Below are 26209 nucleotides of genomic sequence, written 5' to 3'. Positions count from 1 at the left end.
ACGGGGTCTCGCAGGATCAGAAAACTTTCTTGGTTAGGAAAACACAGAAAATAAATTCTCACAGCCCGATTCTTCCCTCCTGACTGTCGCACCTAACACTTCTTGCCTCCTGTGCAGCAAGAGCACAGCAGCCCCCCGAGTTTACCCCACCAAGCCACAAGTATCAACTCACTTTTGAAAGGAATGAAAAAACCATATTCTGTGTTCAAGCAGTAACTGTGAGTATAAAGTACATTTACTTGAGAATATGGGCAGGGTGTTGTGAACGGCAGTGGAGAGGTGAGCTGAAGACACAACATTTAGCACACTGCCCTTTTCCAAAGAATTTCGATAGCACAACTCCATGCCAAAGAAAACGTGTAGAAACCTATAAGCAAAAGAAAACTAGAGCTCCTGAAACAGACAGGACAGAGCTGGAAGAAGGGAACAGACAGGACAGAGCTGGAAGAAGGGAACAGACAGGACAGAGCTGGAAGAAGGGAAGGGAGGACCGACTGGTGTAGTCACAACTTTTTTCTTTTCTATTTTTTTAAGTCTATGAAACACTTCTTGCACTCACAGAAAAAAAACTCAGGTTACAATGGCGTAAGCAACTCGGCACAGAGGTCCCTCCACAGCAAATCAGTTGCAAGACTTCAGTGGCTCCTTGTTTGTAAATGTTTAATATTATCCCATCTCCACAATTAATATTAGAAAAGCAGCTATGCTCATACCAGACATACCAAACCAAAGTTAAGTACTATCAAAATTAACACATGCATGCAGCAGAAAAATAGATACGTAGTTTGCTGACAAAATTAACATTATCATATTTCAGCTCATAGACAAAGGGTACGTTTTATTTATGCCTGAAAATGAAGCAGACATCTTTAAGTGATAAGATGATACAAATTTACTTTGACATGCACATGCAATAAAATGTGTAAATACCCAATAAAAATAAGATGAAAAATAATTACAGACAAAACACAAGTATAAATGTTATTGAGCTATTCTGACAACATTTGTATTACACATCAATGAAACAACAAAAAAAAGAATTAAGTTGATTAGAAACATGAGATAAAGGAAGAAACTGAGAAGCCGCTGGACTAGCACGCAGAGATTCATCTCTATTCATAACTTAACCGTGAGCCGGGTTAGAAAAGGCAGCTCCTTCCCACCCAAGCTCAGAAGACTACGACTACGCATGTGTTGAAAATTAAGCACATGCAATAATGCTTACTGGGTCAGGGCCCTTGTGTTGTGCTAAACAGGGATAAAGCTTATTCACCTTTGCAAAGTTCACCGAGCTGAGCACGCCAGACCTGCTCACAGCGCTGGTGGGCAGGAGCGGTGACGGAGCAGCACCGCTCCAGCCTCATAGCTATTCAGGAGGCAAACCCATGCAGAATGAGTAGGCGATCAATATTTCTGATGGCACAAGTAGACATCTAAATCATAACCTCTAACCCCGCTGACAGTTTTAGCAGGCTATCGATGCTTAAGACTAAAAAACTTGAAGAATTTGAATGGAAGCTGCTGTATGAAAAAGTTTCAAGCCACACCATCATACATCTTGGGTGAATAAAGAACCTCAGCCTGCAGGTCTAACACCTTACATAAAATCTGCACTGAACATATGCCTCTCCTTCGCCATTCGGGGGGCTTGCACGCTGCCATGCACAGTCCTTACAGCCTGGATAAAAGCCCTGCTGGCCACTGAGGATCCTCCTCCACCTGGAGCGCAGAGGCCAGCCCGTCCTGAAGCAGGGAGCTGGTTCAAACCTACCGCTGCAGCTAGCTCAGGACTACGATGCAACCACAAACTGCTGAGTATGCAATCCAACACTCCTATCGCTGGGTGCCTATAATGTAAATGGGAAGCAACCTTTAATGTACAGAGAAATCTGAAGGGAAACCTGATAAATCGCACGTCTTGCCTTCAAACAGTACCCCACGGAGGTATATTTTAGAAGTAAGAGTGTGTGCATGTACGAGTAACCCCAGACCATAACTTTTTCACCATTTGCAGGGAACTTTTTCTGCCAGTGATGTGGTACCAACCATCACCAGGACACTCAACCGCTCAGCTCTTTTCCCATGTTCATTTCTGTGGACACGGCTTCCAGCAACAAGCCTGAAAAGTACCTACAAATCAACAGTAGCATATCCTCCACTTAATCCATTTAAAAACAAAGCTAACAAAGGTGTAGAAAATGGAGCAACTAAGTCTTATTTATCCACCATACAGAGCTAAGTAGTAGCAAAAAGGAACAGTAAGTGCTAACTCACAATCTTGTATCTCAAAGTGCTCTCAAAGAGGGGTTGGAAGCGCTATCAGTGTTTCCCAGATGGAGAAGCAAACCAGCAGAGGCCAAGCAGACCCGTGGCAGAGCTGAGAACAGGCATGCTTCAACTGCTAACCACACAACTCAAATTCCCAACTTACTTCAAAGTTACTACTACCTAGCCACTGTCGCTCAAACGGCATCCGAACCAATGAAAGGCTCCGTACACCCATTCCAGTCCCCCTCAGCATGACTGCCCCAAGTAAGGGCTCACAATATATATGGATTTTTGATGGGCTGATGCGTACCAGCTGAAGCTTACCATTTGGGAAAGAGAAACCTTTTGTTTTCCTTAAAATAGTGGATCAGCAACTCCATGCAACCTCAAATACCTAGTAGAGATACCAGAGGGAGCAGGAGGCGTAAGACCTAACCCATCAAACCTCCACTGCATGTCACCATCTGCAGCATTACCTTTTAGCTTTACAGTTTAGTTTCTATAGGAATAAGCCAGGGCATTCCCATGCAAAACATACAACCCCTTTGCACCTAAGATGTATCTAGTCTGAGCCTTTGGGAAGCCTTTGAAGGAAGACAAAAGCTATTAAACTGCCTTGACCACCACCTCCTTTTTTTAAAGTAAGAACCATGAGAATGCTTCTACTACTCATAATACCTGAAAATACCATCCCAGTGGTTAAAAGGCTAAGAGGGACATAAACCCTATTTGTCACAGGGCAACATTACAAATCCATCAGCATACTCTGAAGTCATACCATCACCCCAGTATCTCACGTGCAAATCTTACCAGGATGCTTCCACACGAACAGCTGGGTGATAAACCCCAGGCTAGCCTTTCATAGGGTCAGCGAGCGCAGGTGAGCTGGACCTGACTGCAACGCTACAGCCAGGCATTTACTGGGAGACCCTCCGTACTGCCCAGCTGCACTGCCGAATATTTATATAAATTCTAAAATAAGCTCTCCTCTTCTCCCAACTGCACTAAGAGTTTCATTTCCAAGTCCTGGGCTTATGCTCACTTCTTAACTCCTTCCTTTCTTCACCACTTCCCCCTCACCCACCCAGTGCTTTAAACAGCATCATTTCCCCTACTCCACTTTTTTTTTTTTTTTTTTTTAATTTTACTTCCCCGCAACGTTACTGCCCACAGCTTGTCACATGTGAGTCTCAGACAGAAACCGCCAGTTTGCAGCGAGGAGAGACCGCTACAACGTAAGCATCACAAAAGATTCAGGTGCCCTGTATGCACGCACCCCCAAACCCATAAAAGCAATCCCACAGCGACACGGTAACGCAGCAGCACAGGAGCATCATGTCTCCATAGCCCAAGGGATCCTACAGGACGCGAGCAGGAGTTAGACCACTAATGTTTGGTCTCACCTACACACTCATGTGCAATGGCTCACCCGACCACCGGCCAAACACAACATCCCTGCATCCAGCAAAACCAGGGCTCTGGCCCCGCTGGCCATCGTCCAGCTGTTCACCAAGGCTTTAGCCTAAATTCCCACACTATTCACAGAAATCTCACCCTGGCACGGCCAGATGCTGCCACCTCCAAGCTTGCCTACCCACTAAAGGTACGGTTCCACACCCATGATAGGAACAACATAGGAACAACAGGATCTGCTCAGCTCTAATGTTATGGACTCCTCTGAAAAAGCCTCGGAGACACGGCCTTCATCCTTACACGCCGCTAAAACCTCGCAGCCAGGAACACAAAGATACGAGGGGAGTTTAAAGGCATCTCAATACAGCAGCTTAAGCATTTCTGTGCACCTGCTTCAGAACTTTTCAGAGGAAGGGTGAGCTCTACCTCTGCTCTCCCCGGGCAGGTCAAGCACCACCCCAGCTCCGGCTCCCCTCCTTCCCCCATGTGAAACGCCAGCCCGGCTCCAGCCCTGGCAGAAACTTCCTTATTACCCCAACTGCCAACAAAAGGCATTAAATTATCACAAGGCAAGAAAGCGAGCGAACCGCCAGCAAGGCAAAAAGCTGTTAGATAAAACGTGAGTCTGAAAGGCTCCAACTTCAACCCTACGGCTGCGCAGAGCCATCCCCTGGCTTCAGCAACCTCCTGGCGAAAAATGCCTTTACTCATGCTATACTAAAGGCACATAGCTAAATGCTAAGGCACAGAAGTGACCAAGTAACAGCGTAGTAAGAACTGCTCTACCTTGCTAGAGTCAAAACAGAAGCATGATCAGGGAACCACGGTCAATCAAACAAATTCCTTACTGCCTTCCTGGGAATGCCAGCACTGCTTGACAATGGGGGAGAGCACTGCTACACCCCACCAACCTACACCCAACGTCTGCACGCTCCGTGTCTGATCTTAATAAAACCCTTCTGCTGTTAACATTCAGCTATCTGTCTGGATTTCCACGTTCTCTGCAACCCGAACAATGTAATATACTGTATCTTCTTCATTATAACTAACAATAAAAGCAGAAATTACTTCTTTGCCTTGTCAAACCAGAAACAACCAGGCTAAGAACATATATGTCACAAAAGGAGTAAGATTCACCTTATCTTTACTAATTTAAAAACATTAACTATTCTGATCGTGCAGTTCTCTCTATCTTTCCTGGTAAATCCAACATCACACCTACAATCTCACATTTGAGCACTCTTGTACAAATCTCTTTGTCCTAGACTCCCTGCCCTCTGCTATCGATCCCGTCTCAGCTTTCCCCCCCTCGGCTTCACATCTGCCCCCCTACTCCTTCATGCAATGCTGGAACACCATCACTGTATTCTCTGCGCAGAAAACATCATATTTTCAACACCTCACTCCTGAAGGATATAGGCAACAGCCAAACACAAAGATAAGCAAAGCGTAAAACGTAAAGAACACGTGCAAGAGAAACCTGAATGTAAAAGGTGGGAACTTATTACCCTGCTTATATAAGAAGGGCCACAAGTCCATGGGTGCTGCCTGCCTGGCGACTTAAAAAATACTAAGCATCTATATATGTTATCTGTTCTTTATCCAATAAATAAACTGCCTTTATTTTCAGCCTCAATGTGATCAAACTGAAACTCTGGATTATGCATTTTTCTACATCCACTTTTTGCATTACAAATCAGCCTGCAAATAAAGAGTAATTGTTCACATGGAATTTTAGATTGCATGTAATTTCTTCTATAGCAAACGTTTCACCCATTACTTACTTGGTATTGTTACATGCAGCCAAGCAGTGCAATCTTTTTTCAAAAAAACCCCAACCATTACCATTTTCCAGATCCTCGCTACTGCATTTCTCAATGCATTATCCAATTAACCACAAACTTGGCATAAAAGTAGAGTGATTGAAACACGCACTAATTCTGCCATGTTCAGATGGGCATTACTTCATTTACGGAAAGAGGGCTAGAAATGTTTTCAGAAATCTCTTTCCAAGGAACAGGAGGACTCAAGGAACAAGATTCAAGGAATCCTGTGAAAGCCAAATTCTCCACCCATCAAGGGCCCTTCTAGGTCACGCGTGTTGGACGTTCAGGGCCACCACAAACAGCCAAAGCCTTCCTGCAGCAGGGAAGCACGGCTCCCACAGTATATTGGCAGCGGTGCCCTGGCTTTCACATCCCTCTCAGCTCTCCGCATTGCATCTTCCTGCAGAACTACCGAGCTGCTTTTACTACACGTCTCTGCTCAGGTGGGGGGCAGCAGGAACATATTTAGAGTAGCTAGAGACTCTTTTCTTGATATACATTTAACTACCATGATAAATAGTAAAGCACTGCCTACTTCTAGGCAGAAACTACAAGTTCTACAGTAACCTGCAAAGATAAACAGAATTAAACACTAAGATGTGATGGCTAATTCGTTTCTGGTGAAGCATGTTACCTCCCTCACTTAAAGCACATCAACTGGTGTTCTGGTACAATCAGATCTAACTAGAAGATGCCAACAACTCCACCTGTTTCTAATTCAATAATAGAAGTGCTTCCGTATTCAAATGCTGCTCGTTACTACTTATTTTTTCCAGATTTTGTTACAAATTTTGTAATGTTTTAAGATCAATGGTTTACCTTAAACGATTAGTCACAGCATGCACAGAACTAATACTCCATGCTTACTTTAATCCCATATGATGCAATACCAGGACGAGATTTTAAAAAAAACAGAAATGCGTGAGCAAGATTTGGCTTGAGATTTTCATCCCCCAGCTCGACAGTAACAAGTTACACCGCTCTGCTCAAAGTAAGAAACAGTACTTTTTACCCGTGCATCTGCCTGTCCTAAAAAGCTACAACGACATTTTGAGACTTTCATTTACTGTCAAAATTCTTCAATAGTTTGTGAAGTTCCCAAATGGTATTATAACCTCTTCCACTCACCCTGCAGATTCGACCTAGACTCCAGACTCAAGCTAAACTTACTCATGCGACACTGCTGGGCAAAAAGGTACGGCAGGACAAACTGCCTCCTCTGACACGGATACATACACACACCCCCAGGAACATTAAGCAAGATCCTAAAGAGAACTGCATGCCATCCCCACGGGAACGTGCCGCCCGTTTTCCTGCTCTCCAGCAGAGGGTTGGTTTGTGATGGAGGTGATGATGACACCAAAAAAACGACAAACTCAAAAGGGGCCGGCAGCAGCAGGTTACCTTGACGCTGCTGCACGCCAACCTGATTCAGATCACCCAACTGCTTCCAAACAAGAGACGCAGCAGCTCTAACTCGAGGGCAACAACATTTCTCCAGTGATTTAATTTGCATTTATCGCCACAATATTCACCATTTGCAAGGATCTGTTTTCTCCGCGCACTGCAACTCCCTCGCCATCAGTTACTAGACATGGGTCCGTCTTCAGCCACGTGGCCAACCGATGCAGAAACGCCACGCTAATTCCACCGTTTCTTTAGGAAACGTAACTAAGAGAAAAGGGTTAAGTTTTCGTCTGCGTGCCTTTCAGGGACAGTCTCAAGTGAAGATCCACGTTTGATACCTGCAGGAAACTGCCATTTTTGCATCTCGTATTCCATTTGTGAACAGACCTTTTTGTTCTTTAATCCGAGTTCTGAATTATTTAATTTCTGCCTCCAACTCTTGAAATCTCTCTTCCTATAAACAAGAGGTTATTTAGTGAGAGGAAAGAAATAATTTAAGGAGTCAGACCCTAAAGTGTTTCTGGCACTGTTTTTAATTAATATTGATACAAACTTGAGAAACCTCCCGCTTAATATGACAAGGCAGGTCAGAGCTCATCAACAGTTAAATGTCTTCTTCTAACAGAACGTAGAAGAGGAAGTTGCGAGCAGACAGGGCGCATGTCGCTCGCTGCGGGGCTGCACAGCCTCAGCTCCTTACAACTTTCTGGTGCAGGAAAACTTCAGCTTTAAAGGCATCGAGACCCAGAGCTACGGGAGTGGGAGTTTACAGGGCACAGATGCAACAGCGTTAAGCATAAATCCCTCAGGTTTTTGTCCTGGAATAGGGTTAAAGGAAGCGCAAGTGAAAGCATTTTTATTTTCTGGAATTCCACGCTCGAAATACGTTAGTACAAATGACAGGGGAAGGAGGGAGGTATGGACAGTTCTGTAAGACTGAACTTCATACTCACTAAGGATAGTTTTTATAGCATATTGCTTCATCTGCAAGTGGGAGTAAATATTACACTACCTCTTCATGCAGATGGGTGGATTAAAAAAAATAAAAAGCTAATTTGAAACAAATTAACTATTCTGCATATGGATGAAGGTACTCTCTACCTCTCTGGTCACTCCAGGACTCTGCACAAACCGTGTGCAAAGTTAATAAACTCTGCGCTGCGTACAGATCGCCCAGTGAACCTGCCAAAAGGTGAACAGCCTCAATCCGCAACATGTATAAATAATTGCAAGTCCTCAAAAGCAGGTAATGAATATTGTTCAAACAGCTCTAAGCTAGCGTTACCAGAATGCTTCAAAGGAGAACCTACAAGCTGTTCAAGTCTGACTGTCACATTCAGTCTGCAAAAACGAGATTAAGGTTTGCACAGCGATACTCCACAACAGGTTTTACAGTATGCACAGAAATTAAATTATGATAAAAGTGAGCTATTTTTTACTAAAAACAGAATAGAACGATCTATCAAAATGCCATTTGGCTGCGTTCATTACATTTTAGAATTTAATTTACATGATAGATACTTTAACGTAATATGTTTTAATCAATAAGCATTTCTTGAAGGCTTTATTTTTACAGGTAATATTTCGCCTTCTTTACCATTAAATGTAACGCCACGGCAGTGACGTTGGGAGCGTTTATTTTCCTATGCTAAGCAAGCACAACCACACAGCCACAGAGGCAAAAGCAAAAGTCCCCAATTAAAGATGTCAGACCTTGTTTAACTACATCTTAATTTAATCCCTTTTATTTTATACAATGCTACATCTGGATCTCATTTTCCGTATTCCTGTAGGTATTCTGGGTCACTATTAAGAACCCTTTCAAGTTAGCAAAGTTCAGCCAAGTCTACCTTAATCCAAAGCCTTTAAGAGAAACAATAAAACACGAGGAGGGGGGTGGAAAGAGGGAAAAGCCTGAACCGAAACGCTACTTTACCCCACCTCCCACCGCACCTGAAAGTCAGAAGGGACCAGCCTCCTACTACAGGTCCTACGTAGCTCTTCCCCTTTCGGGGGCTGCGGGGCTGGGGTTTTTTGTTGGGTTTTCGGATGTCGGTTTTGCAGCAGCGCTCCCGCTAGCTCAGCCCCGTCGAGGGGAGGGTCCCCCGGGTCCCGCTCCCCGGCTCTGTGTGTGTCGTCCCCCCCCCCGCGCCCGCCCTCACCTCCAGCGGGGCTGCGGCTCTGCCCAGCATCGGCGCGCCGTGCCCGCCGCCGAGGGGGCCGGGGTGGGCAGCCGCCGGCTTTCGAGCCAATTTATTTAAACGGGAGGCACCGGAGGGTTCGGAGAGGCAGGGCAGCGCCTTCCTGCACCAATCAACTGGGAGAAACACGCGTGTTGCAATCCCATTCAGCGGCGGGAGCAGCACCAATTCATCGTTTGACAGACACCCCCCCCACCCCCGACCCCGATCTATACCCCGGCAATTCTGTTAAGCAGCGGCCCCGCTCCGCGCACGCACCCCAGGGCCGAGGGGGAGCCGGGGGGCGCTGGCTGCCGGGCGCTTTCCCTCGGGGGACGCGGCACTCGCGGGCGGTTGGGAGCCAGCGCAGCATCAACGTTCCGCGCATCTGTCAGACCGGGCGGCGGGAGGCTGCAGCCCGCGGTTATGTAAGCGCGCCCCGCCGCCGCGGGGGTGCCCCGCCGCCCGCCCGCCCTGCCCCGCCGCCCCCCGGCCCGCGCCCCCCGCTGCCCTCCGCGCCCCCCACCCCCGCGCCGGCCGCTCGCCCCCTTCCCGCCCCGCGGGACCCCGCCGCGGCCCCGTCCCTCGCCCCCCCACCCCCCCAGCGCGGCGCTGTGCCGGCGGGCCGCGGCGCTCGGAGGGCGGCGGGCCGGAGCCCCCTGCCCGGCGGCGGCGGAGGGCCGGCACCCCGCGGCGAGGCGAGGCGGCGGCGGCGGCCGGGCAGCGGCGGGGGAAGCGCCCGCCTGGCCGGCACCACAGCGCCCCCAGCCCCCGCCGCTCCGCGCCTGCACGCCGAGCCCGGCCGGCTCCCTGCGCCCCCACACAAAGTCCCAGCACTCGGTAAACTTTCCCCGGCTCCCGGCGAGAAAAGGCGGCGGGGAAGCGGCGGCGGCGGGAAGGGGCAGGCGGGGGGGAGGCGGCGGGCGGGCGGGGGAAGAGGAGCGGCCGCCGGCAGCCCCGCCGCCGCCCGCCGCCCCGCCGCCCCGCACGGCCCCGGCCGCCGGGGGGGAACGGGAAGCGGGGAAGAGAGCAGCCCGGGACGGAGCGGGCGAAGCGGCGACGGCCCCGGCAGCGCCGGCTCCGGCGCCATCTTGGGCTGATCGATGAATTGAACAAAGAGGATCAATTTCCGATGGGGCCGGTGATCAGTGGCGGGGGGGGGGCGGAGGGAGCGGAGCGCCGCGGCCGGGCGGAGCGGGGGGTTCCCTTTAGGCGGCGCGGGCCGGCAGCGGGAGGAGGAGGGGGAGGCCGGGCCCGAGGGAAGGCGGAGAAGGGAAGGGGGGGGGGGGGTCCGGCGGCGCGGCCCGGCCGGTGCGGCGAGCGGGGGAGCCTGACCTGCAGCTGCTGTAAATCAAAGCGCTTCCAATATTGAAACATCGATCCCACATTGGCCGCCATCTTGAGACATATTGAGACAGAGTGAGCGGCTGATAGAGAGAGAGGGGCTGGAGTTCAGGAGCCGGGAGGGAGGGGGAGGGAGGGAGGGAGGGAGGGAGGGAGCCAGCCGGGAGGGGGGAGGAGGGGCGGGGGGGCAAGGCGGAGGGAGGCGGGCGGGGAGCGCCCAAATCCCGGCCTGGAGCCCGCGCCCGCCCGGAACACGGACTCAACCCGGCCGCTCGCGGGGGGGCGGGGGGGGGCGCCGCGCCCGCGCGTTCACAGGGTGGTCGCTCACACCCCACCCCCCGCCACGCACCCACGCACACACACACCCCCCGCACCCCGCGCTGCCCGCCCGGGGGGCCCGCGGGGGGACCTGCCAGCGGGGCGGGGCGGGCAGCGCGGGGTCCGACCGAGCCTGGCGGCGCCAGGCAACGCGGCGGCGGGGGGGGGGGGGCTCCGGGGGGCTCCGCGGGGCAGCGCGGCGGCGGGAGGGGGGGCTCCGCGGGGATGCGCGGTGGCGCGGGGGGGGCTCCGAGGGGCTCCGCGTGGCAGCACGGCGGCGGGGGGGGGAGCTCCGCGGCCATGCGCGGCGGCGGGGGGGGCTCCGCGGGGACGCGCGGCGGGGGGGGGGGGCGCTCCGCGTGGACGCCCGGCGGCGCGGGGGCGGCTCCGCGGGGCACCACGGCGGCGGCGGCACTGCCCGCGGTCGGAGCCCCCGGCGTGGGGCACGGATGCCCCCCGGCGCGGAGCCCCCCCCCCGCTGGCCGCGGCCCCCCCAAGCGGTGCACGGAGCTCCCCCCCCCCCCCCCACCGTCGGTGCGCGGAGCCCCGCGGTGCGGCGCAGTTAATGGCAGGCTGTCACCCTGGGGGAGCCGGCGGTCTGAAATGAGTTTGGGGGAACAACAATGAGCAAGTTCACCGGGGGCTGCCCGCGCCCCGGCCCGGGCGGGTCCGGCTGCAGCGAGGGCCGGTGTAAGTGTGGCCGGGCACTTACTCACAGGGCAGTGCCGCTGCCTCCGAGGGGCCGGCTGGCACCAAGGTTGGGAAATCAGCTCATAGCTCCGCGCAGGATATCCATAGAAACGGAGATTAAAAGGATGAAATAAACTTATCTTGTTCTAAACAATAATGTTGCTATAAATACGAGCATTTTTCCTTGTTCCCTTCCTGAAAAGCGCAGAACATTTTACCCGGCTCATCTCTTAACAAAACAAACCACACCAGCGCTCTGCAAATAGGTTACCCCCCCCCCCCCCCCCCCCGAAAGCATTCCTTGTTTTCCCTGGGAAATAGGCAAAACCACGGTCCGTACTTGTCCCCTTTGAAATCAATAAGCTGCGCGGTATTTTTCCAAATACGGCTGCTTTCACTGTTTTGCACTTCATCTGTAAAAGGGAAATAAATCTTCCTCCGGGTAAGTGAGTGAGTGTAGATTTTTTTTGCCTCAAATTGTATTCGATCATCAAGTGAATTTAGTGCTCGCTCAAGTCAGCGGGTTGACTACTTGAAAATGGCTCTGTCTATTTTTTGAGAAGTTACAGCAGAGACGGCGGCGGAGCAATTGCTACAGATTATTTCCCAATCTGCTGCTGTCCTCGTTTGGAGGAGCACTATCATTTCAGCCTCCATTTCCACTTTTTGCTGAGGCTGCTGCTTACAAAGATACTAATTGCGATGGCGGGTTTTATGTTAATGGATTCCACCTCACGATCAGCCCGACAACTACAGACCTTCAAATTGTTAGTTGGCCGTACTGGGAAAAAAACCAATGGCACCGGGTTGTGAAAATGTCGGGCCTCCACCTGGGGAGCTGGACTGGGCGCTCGGCGAGGTTGAAATCCCAGGCACATGGGGCTGGACCGAGGGGTGCCGTTTGGGAAGGACACCCCTTTTCCTCCAGCAGTGCCATGCTCCCAAGGAGGGTGGCTTTGCCGGGATGCTGGCTGCGTGGCGGTGGCTGGGATGACAGTGGGGAGGTGTGGGGTGCCCGGCCGGGGTCCCCCCTGCTCTGGTGAGAGGGTGCTGCTGAGTGACAGCCGTCTGCAGGGATGGAGCTGCGCGAGCCTCCAAATTCTGACTAACAACGTAACCGGTTTGGTAGCTCTAAAATAGGATTTTAATCCTGGGAAGCATCATTTCACATTCCAGTGATCTAATCAAAATCCTTTCCTCTAATCTCTCCATGGTCCCCCCTTTCTAGATGAAAGAGGCTGGAGTTCCTGTCTTCACCCTTTCTCCGCTGCCTCCCTGTTCTACCAGTCTGTTCTGTGTCCAGGCAACTGCAAAAAGACATTTCAAAGACTCCTGCCGTGCCATGTAGATGTTTTCTCTTGTTAGTTTGGACTGCAGGTGTGTAAGCCTTGAGGATGAAGTATCGTGGTGCTGTTTTAGGTTCGAGGCGTACAGTCATAGCACAATAAATCACATAGTAATGCTCCGCTTTGAACGCGTGCACACAGAAAAAGGAAAAGAAAAAAGCATCTGACCTGAATCATTTTCTGGAAACACATCTGGTTAAAATCCAAAGTTTTAAATTGAGTAATATTTTAAAATACATTTGGTAGGTATTAAATTACAGTGTTCTATCTGGTAATATTTATGATACTAATGTGTTAAGCGGAGGTTTATATCTGTCAAGAAGTATGAATGATTGTCATATGGGGTAACAAATGTATCCTGATATAAATAATATTTTACGATATTTTTAACATTATTGTAGTCTTTTTTGCGGGAGTTACATCTTTTTACATTATTGCCAATTGCCTAGCTCTGTGGCTAGGTACCAGAGCTTTTAGCAATATGATTTGGAATAAGTATAAACACGACGGCTGATTTTAGGAAGTACTGAGAAACCTTAACTCTGCCGGGAGAAAAACACTGAGCACCTATAATTCCTATTGTCTTCGTGCAGGATCAAGTCCCTTATTTGCCATTTTGTGTGGCAGCAAGCCCAAGGAAATCTTGCTTGACAGCTCTTTTTTCTCAAAGTGCTGTATTTCTTCGGGCTGGATTCTGCAAAGATCCTGCAGGGTACAGAGTTCCTTGGAGCAAGCGATGATTTGCTTTGTGTTCCTGCTGAAACGTACCTATGTAAGATGGAAGAAGGATCTTGGAAGGTTTGGCGCACCCTGGCAAGAAGACGGTTAGAATGAAGTTTCCTTGGATTATTACGTTTTGAGAAATCAGTCTTATCTGTTCATTTGAGGAAGGTTTTCTTAAGGTTAGATCTGATCTGTGTAAATGCTAACTTCTTTCAACATGCACTAATAGAGTACTGAAAAAGTAAGGACTGTGTATTTGAAGTTTAAATTTAAAATGATGGCACTAACTAATAGTGCTTCAGTAGTGCTTGCTACATCCCAAATATTTGTAAGGATGTTACGGACTGCTTTTTCATTTTCTCCCAGGTATAGTCATACAGGCACTGTTTTAGGAATTGGGAAAATACCTGACTAAAATTTGTTTCCTATTAATGTCTCTGTGTCATAAAATGTCACTAATACAGATACTTAATTAACACAGTTGCACATTGGGCCATCAGTGGCAATCGGTCTTGCGATGCTTCACATGTCGTCCAGAATACTGACAAAAATGGACCTTTATTCCAAGGGTCCCAAACTTGTCAGAAACCATACATTGTCATAGCTGCTCCTCTGGGCAGCAGTCTGCATCCATTAAGATATTTTGGACCATGAGTCCAATTTTAAATCACTGGACTTAGGGTTCTATTTGCCTTAGTGAATCTAGGAATTATTTCCTTGGCCAGGACACTGAATGGTGAGGTGCTGCTTTTCCCAGCAAGGCTGTAACTTTGCGCCTCTTCCCCACGGATTCTTGTTTTTTTTCTTCTCCTCTCTTTCACTTCAACTGACCTCCAAATATCTATCAGCTTCTATACCTTCTATAAGGTTCCTCTAGAGCCTTATCTGTACCCCATTTGCTCCTTGCCCAGACCGTTCCCTTGCTTTCATGGCTCTCATCTTCACATCTTCTTCTACTGGTTCTCGTCCCCGGCTGCCTGGCTCCACGTGTCTGTGCCCACTGAAAAGGAGTGCCTCCTTCCAAAATCCCATCCCTCTCCGCTGTGAATGTGTCTTTCTGTTTACTCTGAAATGGGATTTGAGAGCAAAGCAAGCTGGGCTCCATCTAGCCTTACTATGCCATGCCATTGCATAGTGAGGCTCCGCAGGGATGGCAGAGAATAGAGACAGCCAAACAGATAATTCATGTTGCTGGGAAATGTAGCCCAAATTAAAATCAAAATTCATATATGTCCTCCAAATCACTGATGATCCCCCCCCCTTATTGTCAGTGACTCCAGTTTTTCTTGATTTATATCTGTTGTAGTAGCCAGAGGGTTTGCAGCATACAAATCACCAAATGTTTTGCAGCATATAAATTGCCAGAGGATTTGGCCAGTGATGAGGACACAATGATGTGTACAAGTTCAGGAAACCCCTCAAACAGAAAATAGATGGAAACTGGGAGAGTACCGGGGAGAAGCATCCCCTGTGCTTGCCCACTCTTCCCAGGGTGTTGACTTGGGGACACCAGCAGAGACAGGAGGCTCAGCTGGGTGGACCCTTGTTCTGAACCAACAAGGCGATTCCCACATTTTTTGGTAATTTATGAAAGTTTTAGCACAAATCATGTAGATGGTGGCATACATGATCTACGCATGAAATCCTAGGACTGCTGCGTAGCTACAGATACGCGCTGGTAGGTGGAAAAGAAGCAAGCAGTTCTCACAGAGGGCAGGGAAAACAGCCACAATTAAAAGCAAAGTAAATTTGGGTGGTGTGGTTACTTGCTGTTTAACTCTGAAGACATAAGTATCCAGCATAACCCACAACAGATCTTCTTTGAGGATTTGTGGATTAACCCATACCAACAAAACCATGTGATGACATTATAGCAGTATTCTCTGCCATGTACAGCAGGAGTTATTGAAGACCCCAAAAGCACGAACATATCACTGTGCCTAATGAATTGAGTCAGTCTTCCCACGCTGAATATGTTTGCAACGTTTCTGTCAAATAGCTGCTTTTCTTACGGTATTTTCTATCCAGATGCATGGTCATGTTTTGGCCAACAAAAGTAATAACAATACCCATAGGCAATCAAGGGAATTAGAGAAGAAACAACCTATCAGATTATCCACTCCCTGTAGCTGGCAGGGAATAACAGTTTCATACCAAAAATGTATTTAGGTGTATGGTTCATACCGGTTTTAATTTGTAAGCAGTGTCCTTGCCTCATTGTCCGTTACCCCATGTGCAGGACGATAGCGGAGCGAGCGTTCCGCTGGACGGGAGGTACCTGGAGTCCTTCCTTGTCTGGGCAGGGCTCACGCTCCCTCTAGCACTCTTCTCTCCAATTTGCGCTGTTGTGTTGAGTTGGGCATTTATCTTCCCTGTCCTTCCAAGGGGTTAGGAGACAAGTTAGTGGGTTATGTTCCCAGGCAAAATTCCCACCTTTTTTCTCGCTTGGAACCTTTCACTTATTTTTCACCTATTGCTGGCTTCTGTTAGGGTTTTGGTTTCTGCTTTTTGCACATCCTTTTTTTGTGGTATTTAACTCTTGCTATTCCTACCATGAATCTTCTCACCCACTTAATGCGGCTGCTTCCTCACTTCACATTCTTGCTCTTCCCATCACTCCCTCCGGCTCGGTTGGGGATTCATTTTGGCTGCTCTTTCCCCTCCACTAACTCTGTCCCAGCTAGGCATTTTTCCCAGTTTCTGCAGAACGTTCAGGTGCAATGTTGCCCATATTACTTAAGAATAAGAAACTGAGACCAGCATTATTAATTTAAATCCCTTTTTGGTTTCTGAGCCTCAGCTGGGATGAGTCTATTCTGTTCCCCCCGTGGCAGGAGAGCTGGTTTATGAAGGTGGTTGGGGATGGGAGCTGTGTTCAGCTGCTGTCACAGGGCTCTTCATGACGTGAAACCATTCACTGAACCTTCCCTCAGTTTCTCCCTTCTGTAAAATGCTAGTGGTCACCGGGAGATAAAAATCTCGTGGTGACTGTCGGGCGCTTGCATCTCGTGGGTTGCGGAACAGGGAAACAGCAAGAAGGAGATGGAAGGAAATACATAAATAAAGCGGCTGGAAGACTGCTCCCTCACCCACCAGCTTCCCTTTCGTTCACTTCTAGGTAGGGCCCATAAAGCGGGCGAGTGCGGAGCTGACACTATTTTGGAAAAGGAAAGAGAAAAAAAAGGTTTTCTTTCACTTCCCAAACACTTAGTGTGGGGAGGGAAGAAGGGAATATCCCTCTGCGCCTTACCTCCAGCTGGGCTTCTTGGTCCCCTTGCCCTGCCCTGTCACCACACCACAGGGGTCGCACCCCTCGGGGCTCGGCCCTGTATCCCGCATCGGGTGCCAAGGGGAGAGGCATCCACGCCTGGGCCCTGTTGCAACACGCAGAGCCAGGAGAGGAGAGGCAGACGGGTGTACAGGGACGGAGAGACAGGTGTGTGCGGAGATGGGGAGATACCGAGGCAGACTGACTCGCCTGCTTCTTGCACCGCTGTAAAACAAACCCCTGAGCACAGGGCTGCAGCGCTTGCTGGGGCTATCGGGGCACCTGGGAAGCTGGCTTTATTCTTGTATGTGATGTTTAGGATGTTTGAGGTGGTTTTTCTTCCAATAATGAGGGTGAGATTTCATTTTGGGAAGCACGTCTTTTCTTAGAAACACAACTGTGACTGACTTAGCACAACTGTGATTTTCTGAAAACACAACTGTGTTTGGGGTTGTTGCATTTGAATGCTAGGGTAGGAGAAACAGTAATTCTGGATTAATGCAGAAAGGGAGAAAACAGACATCCTTAGAGGAAGCTATAAGTTCACTGCAGCTGTCATATACTGGCAAAACTGATGCTGTGTCCCACAGGAAACATTTTAGTGTGGAGAACCTCCTTTTTAAAGAGAGACAATGTCTATCATGACACACACAAGTGAACCAAAGTGCTTGGGATAGCATAGTAATCCAGTATTTCTTTTGTAACATGTATGAAATAAATCGATTTTTTCCCCCCTTGGCATTGCATCATTTCCTATTTGGTGTTCGGGTGGTAACAGATTACCAAATAGAGGGGAAAAAAATCCATATATTTTTTATATCTAAACATTACCTTCTCCTTTGGAATAAAGAGATTCAGTCTTATTCTGGCCATGATCCTCCACACTTATATGCTGGCCCTTGTTTGCATCTGCTTGGCATTATCCTGGATTGGGGCTTTAACCTGATATGAATACAAAGAAATTGTAGGAGAATTGATGGGAACACTATGAATTTCCAGGGGTGTAGGCTAGTGCAGACCATAGGCTATTAATCTTGTTGTGTTCTTTCTGTAAATAACAAGCTGGATTTGGCCCAACAAGAGTAAAACAAATTGAAAGCATTCATAAAGACAAGTAAATGGGTTTAAGATGTAAGAATAACGTATTGGTGGGTTGTCTCCAAGTATCCAGTTTTTAAAAGTGCCAAAGCATGTACAAAACTTTAGTTTAACATGTTTTTAAATGCCCTGCTGCGTGGGGCTGGCTGCCGAAGCAGGGCCTTTGTGCATAAGACCTGCTTTTGTGAAAGGATCACATAAAAAAAATCAAAAACTGCAAGAAAGAGAAAAATGTTCAATTGTAGGCAACCTGGAGGAAACAAATATAATTTAGTTATGTGGAGTGTTTATAAATGCAATTTATGAACATGTATAAAAGAGTCATTTTTTACTTTTCAGACTGCAACTGTCACATAGAAAAGAAACAATTGCTAATTTGTCTTTTTCAAGGATTTTTAGAGAATACATTGCAGTTCGGATATTTATTTTGACCTGCTTTTTCCTTTTTAATAGCTTGTTATTTTGATTATTATTTCAGATTGGCTTATTTTGTGTGTGCTGTCCTTCGTTCATGATTGATAGAGAAGTATTTATGTGGTTTATCCAAAAGTGGGAATTTATTTTAAATTTTGTTGAAAAATTCAGATTTTTTCTTCACAAACGTGGGTTACCAAATTTGACCTATAAACCTCACTTTTTATTTCTCTTACATCATCAGAATAAATGTGAAATGACACAGAGTGCCTGGAATTGCAGTAATGCACTGTAACAGAACTGAATATCAAGCTTTATATATAGATTAGATTAATACATAAATCTAATTTGATATTTTACATTACTGGTCTAATATTTTACAGATGTAATGCCAAGTTGTTAAGTAAATGAAAATCACGGAGAGTCCAATTCTGAAAAGATTACTCAGGAAAAAATCCCTGAAGTCAAAGGGAGTATTGCCTGAACGAAGTCTGCAAAATTAGAACTAGAGCCATATTCCCAAAACAGACAAGCAGATTTATCTTTGAGATCTGCCCATGAGTTGAATTCTTGTAACAATGAAAGATATATAGGGGAAACGAACAAGTAGGTAACCTGAAATATAAGGAGAGACTGATAAGATCACACCAACCCTGAGCAAGCACTTGTGTGGTTGGTGATGTCAACAGGAGCCCAAGCTCTTTTAATAAACTTGTTCGTAGTTGTCCTATACTGTGTTTTATATTCTGAAGTACATAGATCACGTAAGAGTTTAACAAGGAGAGGATTCATATTAAATTTGCACATAAAATACCTCCATGAAATATGTGAAATGCTTTTCTTTTTTATATGATTCCAATAAAACATCGATCATAAAACTCTGCCCTCCTGCTTCTTTATATTCAGTTTCAGCTGTTGCTTTGTGTTTAAAGTTTGAATTCATGGCACGCGGCAGATATAATTGTGGGGCAGTTTTAATTGGTGAAGAAAGACCATTGCTCTGCTGGCTCACTCAGGGGGTATAAATCAGGAGGAACCCCGCCAGAATTGGTGAAATGTTGCATCTGTATAAGAAGCTGTTGGGCCAAATGGCATAAACGGTTGCAGCTCCTATGAAATATGTAGTATTGTGTCTGTTTATAGCTGCTCAGGATCTGGCCCACTGACTTCGATGGAGCTAAGCCAGGGATGATCCCTGCCCTTTATCATGAGTTTGCTCAGTGTTTTGCACGGGAAATTCTCCTGACTCTTGCTGCCAAACTCCACTCTCTTCCTCGCAGTTTCATACTCTGAGTGTGAACTGATACTGGTGGAAATCCAAGGGTAAAAAAGTGGTGAGCGTAAAGCACGAATCTGTAGCCTGGATGGGAGAGGAACAGCTTGACCACAGAGGAAGTTATTTGCACAAAAAGTATTCAAACAGATATGCACGGTTTACATGTGTTTAGTAAATCTTGTCTGAAAACTAGAACCAGCTGTATAGTATATGGAGGCCCTGATCCCCAGCTCCTTCTGAGCAGCATTTCGTACACTTGGATGCTACGTTTCAAGTCACTTTTTCCATCTTTTAATTTGGGGGCTGAAATATGAGGGGGGTGATTTCCATTTCAGTTTGGAGTGGTTGTCAGCATCCTCAGGTAGCTGCTCACAGCTTTCCTGCGAGTGGGGACATTCCTGCCGCAAGCCCTCGCCCCCACCTGCGGCCTAGAGGCAGCAGCACAGCACCCAGGCCCCATGGTAGTGCAGGGCCATGAAAGGAGCCTTCCAGGGCATTAGGGCAACAAGCAAAGACTAGCTGAACCCTTAAAGCACAATTATCCCACAGCATTTGCCCTACGTGATGACAGTGACATCGACTGAGCCGCTCTTGGTTTGCGAGAGGAGAACCGGGCCTTGAAAGCTGAATTTGCATGTGAGATTAAGAAAGTTGTAGATGCAAGCAAGATCTTTTTACTTTTTTTTCTTCCCTTCTTTTTGTGTGTGTGTGTGTCTAACTATGCAACAAATTTTGTAGCTCAAATTTACATACTTCTTGATTCATGAAATTATGAGCAGCTGCTATTTTGCTACATTCTTAAATTGAAAAGGCAGCGAAGAAAAGAACAGACACATTAAGCAAACTCCATCTGCCCCTCATGTCTATCACTTTCCTTCACTCTCTCCTTTGCCAAACAGGATACAATGGCATAATCAGATGTCTTGGTTTGCCTGGGAGAGTCCCCAAATTTATATAGCTGTCGTCTTAGATGGGATTTTTGTTTTTAAGACAACTTCTTAACACGGTCTCTTGTTCCCTCCCCCTCCCCGCTTCCCCAAAACGTGTATATATATTTTCAGAGGAAACCACAGAACACAAAAGATCTTCAGGAAGAGAATAACCTTCAGAATGGCTTACAGGTTTCTGGAGGCTCCTGGAAGTCTTCAGACATCTATTTTTAGGGATCTTAGAATCACTCCGATTTAAGAGGCTTTCCTATTTTTATTTTTTTGCTTCCATCTTTCTGTTCAAACGACGGAAGTGGAAAGACTTGGGGTGAGAGGGTAAAATACAGGATTCAGAATTAGGACAGACTGGTTTTGTTTCTAGCTTTTGCAATGAATCTCTGAACAATTCCAAGCTACAGGTAGTTTCCGTGCTTGGAGAAAAGGGTTATTTAAGCTCTTTGGAAAGAACTTCTACCTCTGGCAGAGCTAAAACCAGTCTGGCCCTTTCTTTGTACTAAGCACCGTGATACAAATAATAACACTACATTTCATCATGGTGTAAATGTTTTAATTTTCCATTTCTGAGTTAAAAGATGGAAGCTCAGAATTTTAGACCTATTTAACACCTGGTTAAACACTTAACAAACTAGTAACAGCTGAGTGCATCCCTGTTAAGTGGAGTTTTTTTCTTTTTGTTGCCCCACTTAAGAAACAGTCATTGTCATTCAGTCTCATTAACATAAATAGGTTCCCTAGGAGATGTCCCATTAAAGTGGCCATCCCTATTAAGCATGTCCCAATTAAGTAGTGTTTATTGTATGGCAGGTTCCAGACCTCAAAGCAGGATAATTTTCAGTTCCTAGAGGGAAAAAAAATAAGTCAAAGAAATTACATATTTAAAAAAGGCTTAAATTGATACAAACTGATAAGAGCCCAAAAATGAAAAATGAGGGCTGACACTTTATCCTTTTGTTTACCCTGTAATGCTGCTTTTCTGGTTTTGAGTTAAGAATGTAGCCTACACCCTAACTATGAATTTCTTGGCTTTGATTTGATTGTGTCATAACTTAATGTTTTATGACTTACAATCACATTAGTCATAGGAGTCACTCAAGTTTAGAGATGATGGAAAAGACATAGGGGATAGACAAATCCATACTCAGAAAGACTAATGCTCTTGTGATTGAAACGGTGGACTGGGACCCAGGAGATCCAAGTTCAGTGTCCAGGCCTGTGCCAAATGTTTCTGCAAACACCAAGGCTCTAGTCACAATCTTATTTAGAACAGACATTTACATATATTTTTGTATGCTTCTGTGCATACATAATCTATTTTGCTCTTTTCTCAATCAAGGTGGATTTAAGTTGGGGGCTTATTCAAGGTGCTAAGAGACAAGCTCTGGAAAATCTTCCTATGTTGGCTGAAGATGATACAACTCTCAGTTGTCTGCTGCCAAAGGCTACCCCTTATCCCCCAGATTATATTAGTGTCAGCCACTTGAGCATAAAAACTGGGTCTTTAGCAGAAACCTACCTTCAAAGAGCTGAAATTACTTGCCTTGATTATGTCTCAAAGTAGTGGAGATGCAGGCAGGTATCTCCTGCCTATTATGCTTCTGTGGGAGGTAACCTCCAGCACAGAGACTGAGCAGAGGAGGAGTAGGAGTAATGCCATCTTCACAACTGAAGGAAGTTCAGCATGTTTACACTTTCAGCCAGGGCATTTGCACCTCAGTGTTTACCCTGCAGAACCAAGACATCCCTTGTGTAGTTTTACCCTAAATTAGAAAACCTGTTCTTCCTGTGAAGGAGAAGCTTGTATCTGGGTGGAGTTCAATAAATATATGAAAAATCTTCACATTCCAGGGCCACAAACTGCAATCTCTTTGTGGCAGGAACTCCAGAAGTTTCCTCAGTACAGGTAAAAATGGAAATATCAGTAAACAGAATTTTGATTCATATACAGTGATTTCTTCTTTGTATCACTATTTCTGGTGTTTCTGACCAAGACAGTTTGAGTCATCCCAACTTATTGTCTTTATTTCATAGAATCATTTAGGATGGAAAAGACCCTTAAGACTGGGTCCAACTGTAAACCTAACTCTGCCAAGTCCGCCACTAAACCATGTCCCTAAGCACCAAGCCTGGAAGCTTCTATGCAAGCTTCCCTGAAAAGCAATGTACCTGTGTTAAATACTTTTACTTAGTCTCAATGATCACTTTTTTGGGGAAAAGGAATTATCCCTGGAGTCCAGTTTCATATCAAAAGCTGTGATTGGTACAATGGTGCACAAGTGGTTCATGCATTGAATACATAGCTCGTGCTCTGAAGAACCTTAAGATTCCTTGCTTTCACAAGAGGCATAGTACTTCAAAATGAGGCTTTGTGGGTGGGTGTAAGTTTTCTTCTGGGTCAGTAAGTAGCAACTGGGTGCTTTGAAAGCATCTCCTAGGAGCCAGGTAATCCGTAGTTGAGAGATGCAGATGTCCTACTGTGGTCAAATCAGAAAGAAAGACTTCTATCCTTAAGGCAGTAAAGTAATTACACCTGGTAACCTCATATCTTACTTCCAGTAAATAGGTGTAGAACAATGTGGCTTTGTAGTGCCCATTAATAATATTAGTAGTTGGCAGCAAGAGCCTCTGAGAGTCTTTATACAGTTTACTGAAACACTACATCACCAGGTGCAGGAGAAATGGTTAATATTCAGAGTAATCAGGGGTTCACCTCAGAACCAAAATACCTGGCTTTGTATAAACCTTGTAAATTTGTACAACTAGGATGTGAATCTCAGCAGAGGAAGCTTGCTCTTGTTTCTTAGTGTCTCTTGTTTGAAGATAGAGATTATGCTTACAACTATACCAGCCTGCATGTCTGTAGAAAGTGCAAAACCAAAGCCCCAGCTCCCAAGGGCTGCTGTCTTTAAGAGAATTTCAAATCTGGATCCAGATTTGGGCTTGATGTTTAAGATCTCCAATTAATCTGTTCTTTGTTAAATAGCAATACTGTACCAGCACTTGCTTAGGCTCCAAGTAGACACGTCAGCATTTCTGGTGTGAAACCATTTGTCTCGGGTTTAGAATTTGTCCAGGACTTCCAAAAGCAGGTGCCCACAGCAGCCTGCGAAGGCTCAAACAGGTCCCAGTTCAGAAAGCAGAGCACAGCAACGTACCTGCATAGAGGCTTGAGTATATTCTTTCAGTTCTGACACAAATCAACTGCAGGGCACTTTGACACATCCCAACCTTTCAGAGTGAATTTTTTGAGCTCTGCTCATTATCTGAGCCTCCATTCAGATGCTCTCAGCACAGATGCCTTCCTCATCAGCTCCGCACTAAAACATACAGTAAGTGAAATTCTGCCATATGTTAATACATATGTTTCAGTTTCAATAAGCATTTGATGCAGGGCTGTTTTTATTTATTTTTTTTTTCCAGGCAATAGAAATTACAGAGTTTATACTATTACCTTCACTCTCTATTTAAATATACTAGCGAGTTTAAATAAACTACTCACATTAAGATTAGCTATGTGCAGCATAACCTGTCACAATGGTGGAAACATGTATCGATTCTTAATGGTTCAGCATTTATCTGCTTGTTCCAAAGCAGCTGGGGATGACAGAGTCAAACTGTCTGAGACTCTCTCTGATGTTGTAAAATGATGGAGAGGCAGATAGCCTGGAGAAAAGGTGTAACCAGGATTTTCACTTCATCCCCACCTCAAATTTTCCCATCTGGCATATCACAACATAATGATGTGAATGATGTCATCAAACTGGGAAAGAGGATCTGAATAGGGCAGTTTTCTCCTTTACTAAACTTTGTAAGCTGGCCACAAATTGTAATTAGCAAGTGTCTACGGTTTATTTCTGGCGGAGGCTCAGTCCATTTTCCACAGGCTGGAATCAGTCTTGTTCAGCCACGATGATTCTTTTTGTTTGTTTGTTTGCAAATAAACTCTTGGAAAGATACTGGGCACATTATGAGATTTACAGATCAGTTGCTATGCACGAGTATGCTGCTTTTACAGCAGCGCAATACCTCTGAGTAATGCTTTTGATTTAAATAGAGCTACCCTAGATTTGCACCATTGTATGAGCCAGATTAGGCCCCATAACTCCTGTACACAGGCTCAAAAGCATCCAAGCAGTTATGAATGAGAGCAGCATTTGAAAGACAGAACAAAGAAAAACAAGCCAAAAAAAAAAATATCCAACTTACATCAGCTTTGCCTACTGGATTCTTTGCTTTACAACTAGAGAAATATCTAGGCAGACCCTCAGCTAGCAGAAGCTGGCACAGCTTTGTTAAAAATCAGTGGAGCTTTGCTGATTTATATCAGCTGAGAATCACTATCTGCCCCAATGACAAAATGAGGCATTGAAACATAGTGGGAAGGCAATAGGGTTTATCTATGGTTACAGCATTAAAACAGCATCATAAGATAAACTAATTCTCATCCAAAGCTTTCAAAAAAGAAGGTGTCTATGAGAATACAGTGCTGACTTTGCTTTCCCAGTGTTGGCTTCTGATCACTGTGCCAAGACTGGCATCTTCCCTTCCCTTAACAAATCAGCATGGCTCCTGCAAACTCTTCATTGACTGCCAATGCTGTGCTACCAATAATTTACTACTATTGAGAAACGTTTCTGCTTTCACTCTGCACAAGAGAGTTTGCTCCTACATGCCTGGATTTGTTCAGTTACATACTTTATGAACATTATTAAAAAGAATCAAAGGATTCTTTTGGGTTTATTTTTCATAAAATGTCTCAAGCATTTGATAAATAAATAATCTTCTACTTAAAATGGGCATGAATTCCCTAAAGACTCAGAGGTGCAAGCAGGTATGTGCCAAACCCAGCTCTCCTCCAGGGGGATGTATATATCTATATACCTGTAATTATAGGCTGATAATTATATAATTCACCGTATGTATATCATCATTTGTGAATAACTGGGTAAGCTGGCAACACAGAAGGGCGGGACTGTATCATAAGCTAATAAAAAAAAGCAATTATATTTCTTTCTGATCCAGTTCTCACCTTCCCAGTGAGATTGGGGCATTGTGCAATAAGTGAGAAATGAGGAACCTCAGAACACTTGGAAGCAAGATAAGCATCCAAATGCCTGACTGTGTCATTCAGAGCTCAGCTGAACTGTTTCAGTCAGGAAATTATGGGCTGCCATGGGAACAAAGGTCCCTTCCCAGATTACCAAAAGGAGTCTGAAGTGGGTCAGAAATGTTATAAGAATAGGCTTCCAAATGGCGTTTATATTATTCCCCAGTTCAATATAAGTTTGAATTTAAGCACTAAGGCTAATACAAGAAATTTCATTTCAGCTTTATGCAACATCTCCTCGCTGTACATGCAGTTCACCCCCAGAAAGATTCCTAGAAGAAGGTAACTCTGCAGTCCTGCCTGCATTTGTCACATCTTGTTTTATACTCACTTTGCAAACTGCTTAAATGGGGACCATTTGTAATCTGTGTTGATGCAGCATCCTGCAGAAGGTACTTTTGGAGCTGACATATCAGAAATCACAAAACTTTACATAAGCCTTAACAATTTGATAGATTATGCACAAGTGCTTTTGTTTTCTAATTTACAGTGTTTGTACAAGTCTCAAATTCCTTTCCAAGATGCACAGCAGAGTGTCCTCTGTTGAACCAAAATGTTCACCCACTACCTTAACTTTTAAATCC

The 26209-nt window shown here is 46.1% G+C and overlaps 1 protein-coding gene and 1 long non-coding RNA gene across 9 annotated transcripts in view; both read right to left on the bottom strand.

Moving 5' to 3' along the window:
• Nucleotides 1–10586, bottom strand: part of CUX1 (cut like homeobox 1) — a 281195-nt gene extending 270609 nt beyond the window's left edge. For all 8 annotated transcript variants that reach the window (XM_055715010.1, XM_055714990.1, XM_055714996.1 and 5 more), the window contains exon 1: nt 10430–10586. In XM_055715010.1, the coding sequence (XP_055570985.1) occupies nt 10430–10492 (63 nt within the window). In that variant the 5' untranslated portion in view covers nt 10493–10586. The remainder of the gene's footprint in view (nt 1–10429) is intronic.
• Nucleotides 6996–9042, bottom strand: LOC114016034 (uncharacterized). The gene is made up of 2 exons (XR_003560296.2): nt 8868–9042; nt 6996–7368 (listed from the first exon to the last, which is right to left on the bottom strand). It is a non-coding gene; the product is annotated as an uncharacterized LOC114016034 (long non-coding RNA).
• Nucleotides 10587–26209: the final 15623 nt, after the last annotated feature.

The sequence above is a fragment of the Falco cherrug genome, chromosome 1 (genome assembly GCF_023634085.1).
Source record: "Falco cherrug isolate bFalChe1 chromosome 1, bFalChe1.pri, whole genome shotgun sequence".
In the NCBI taxonomy this organism is placed as follows: Eukaryota; Metazoa; Chordata; class Aves; order Falconiformes; family Falconidae; genus Falco; species Falco cherrug.
This window is presented reverse-complemented; position numbering and strand designations above follow the sequence as displayed.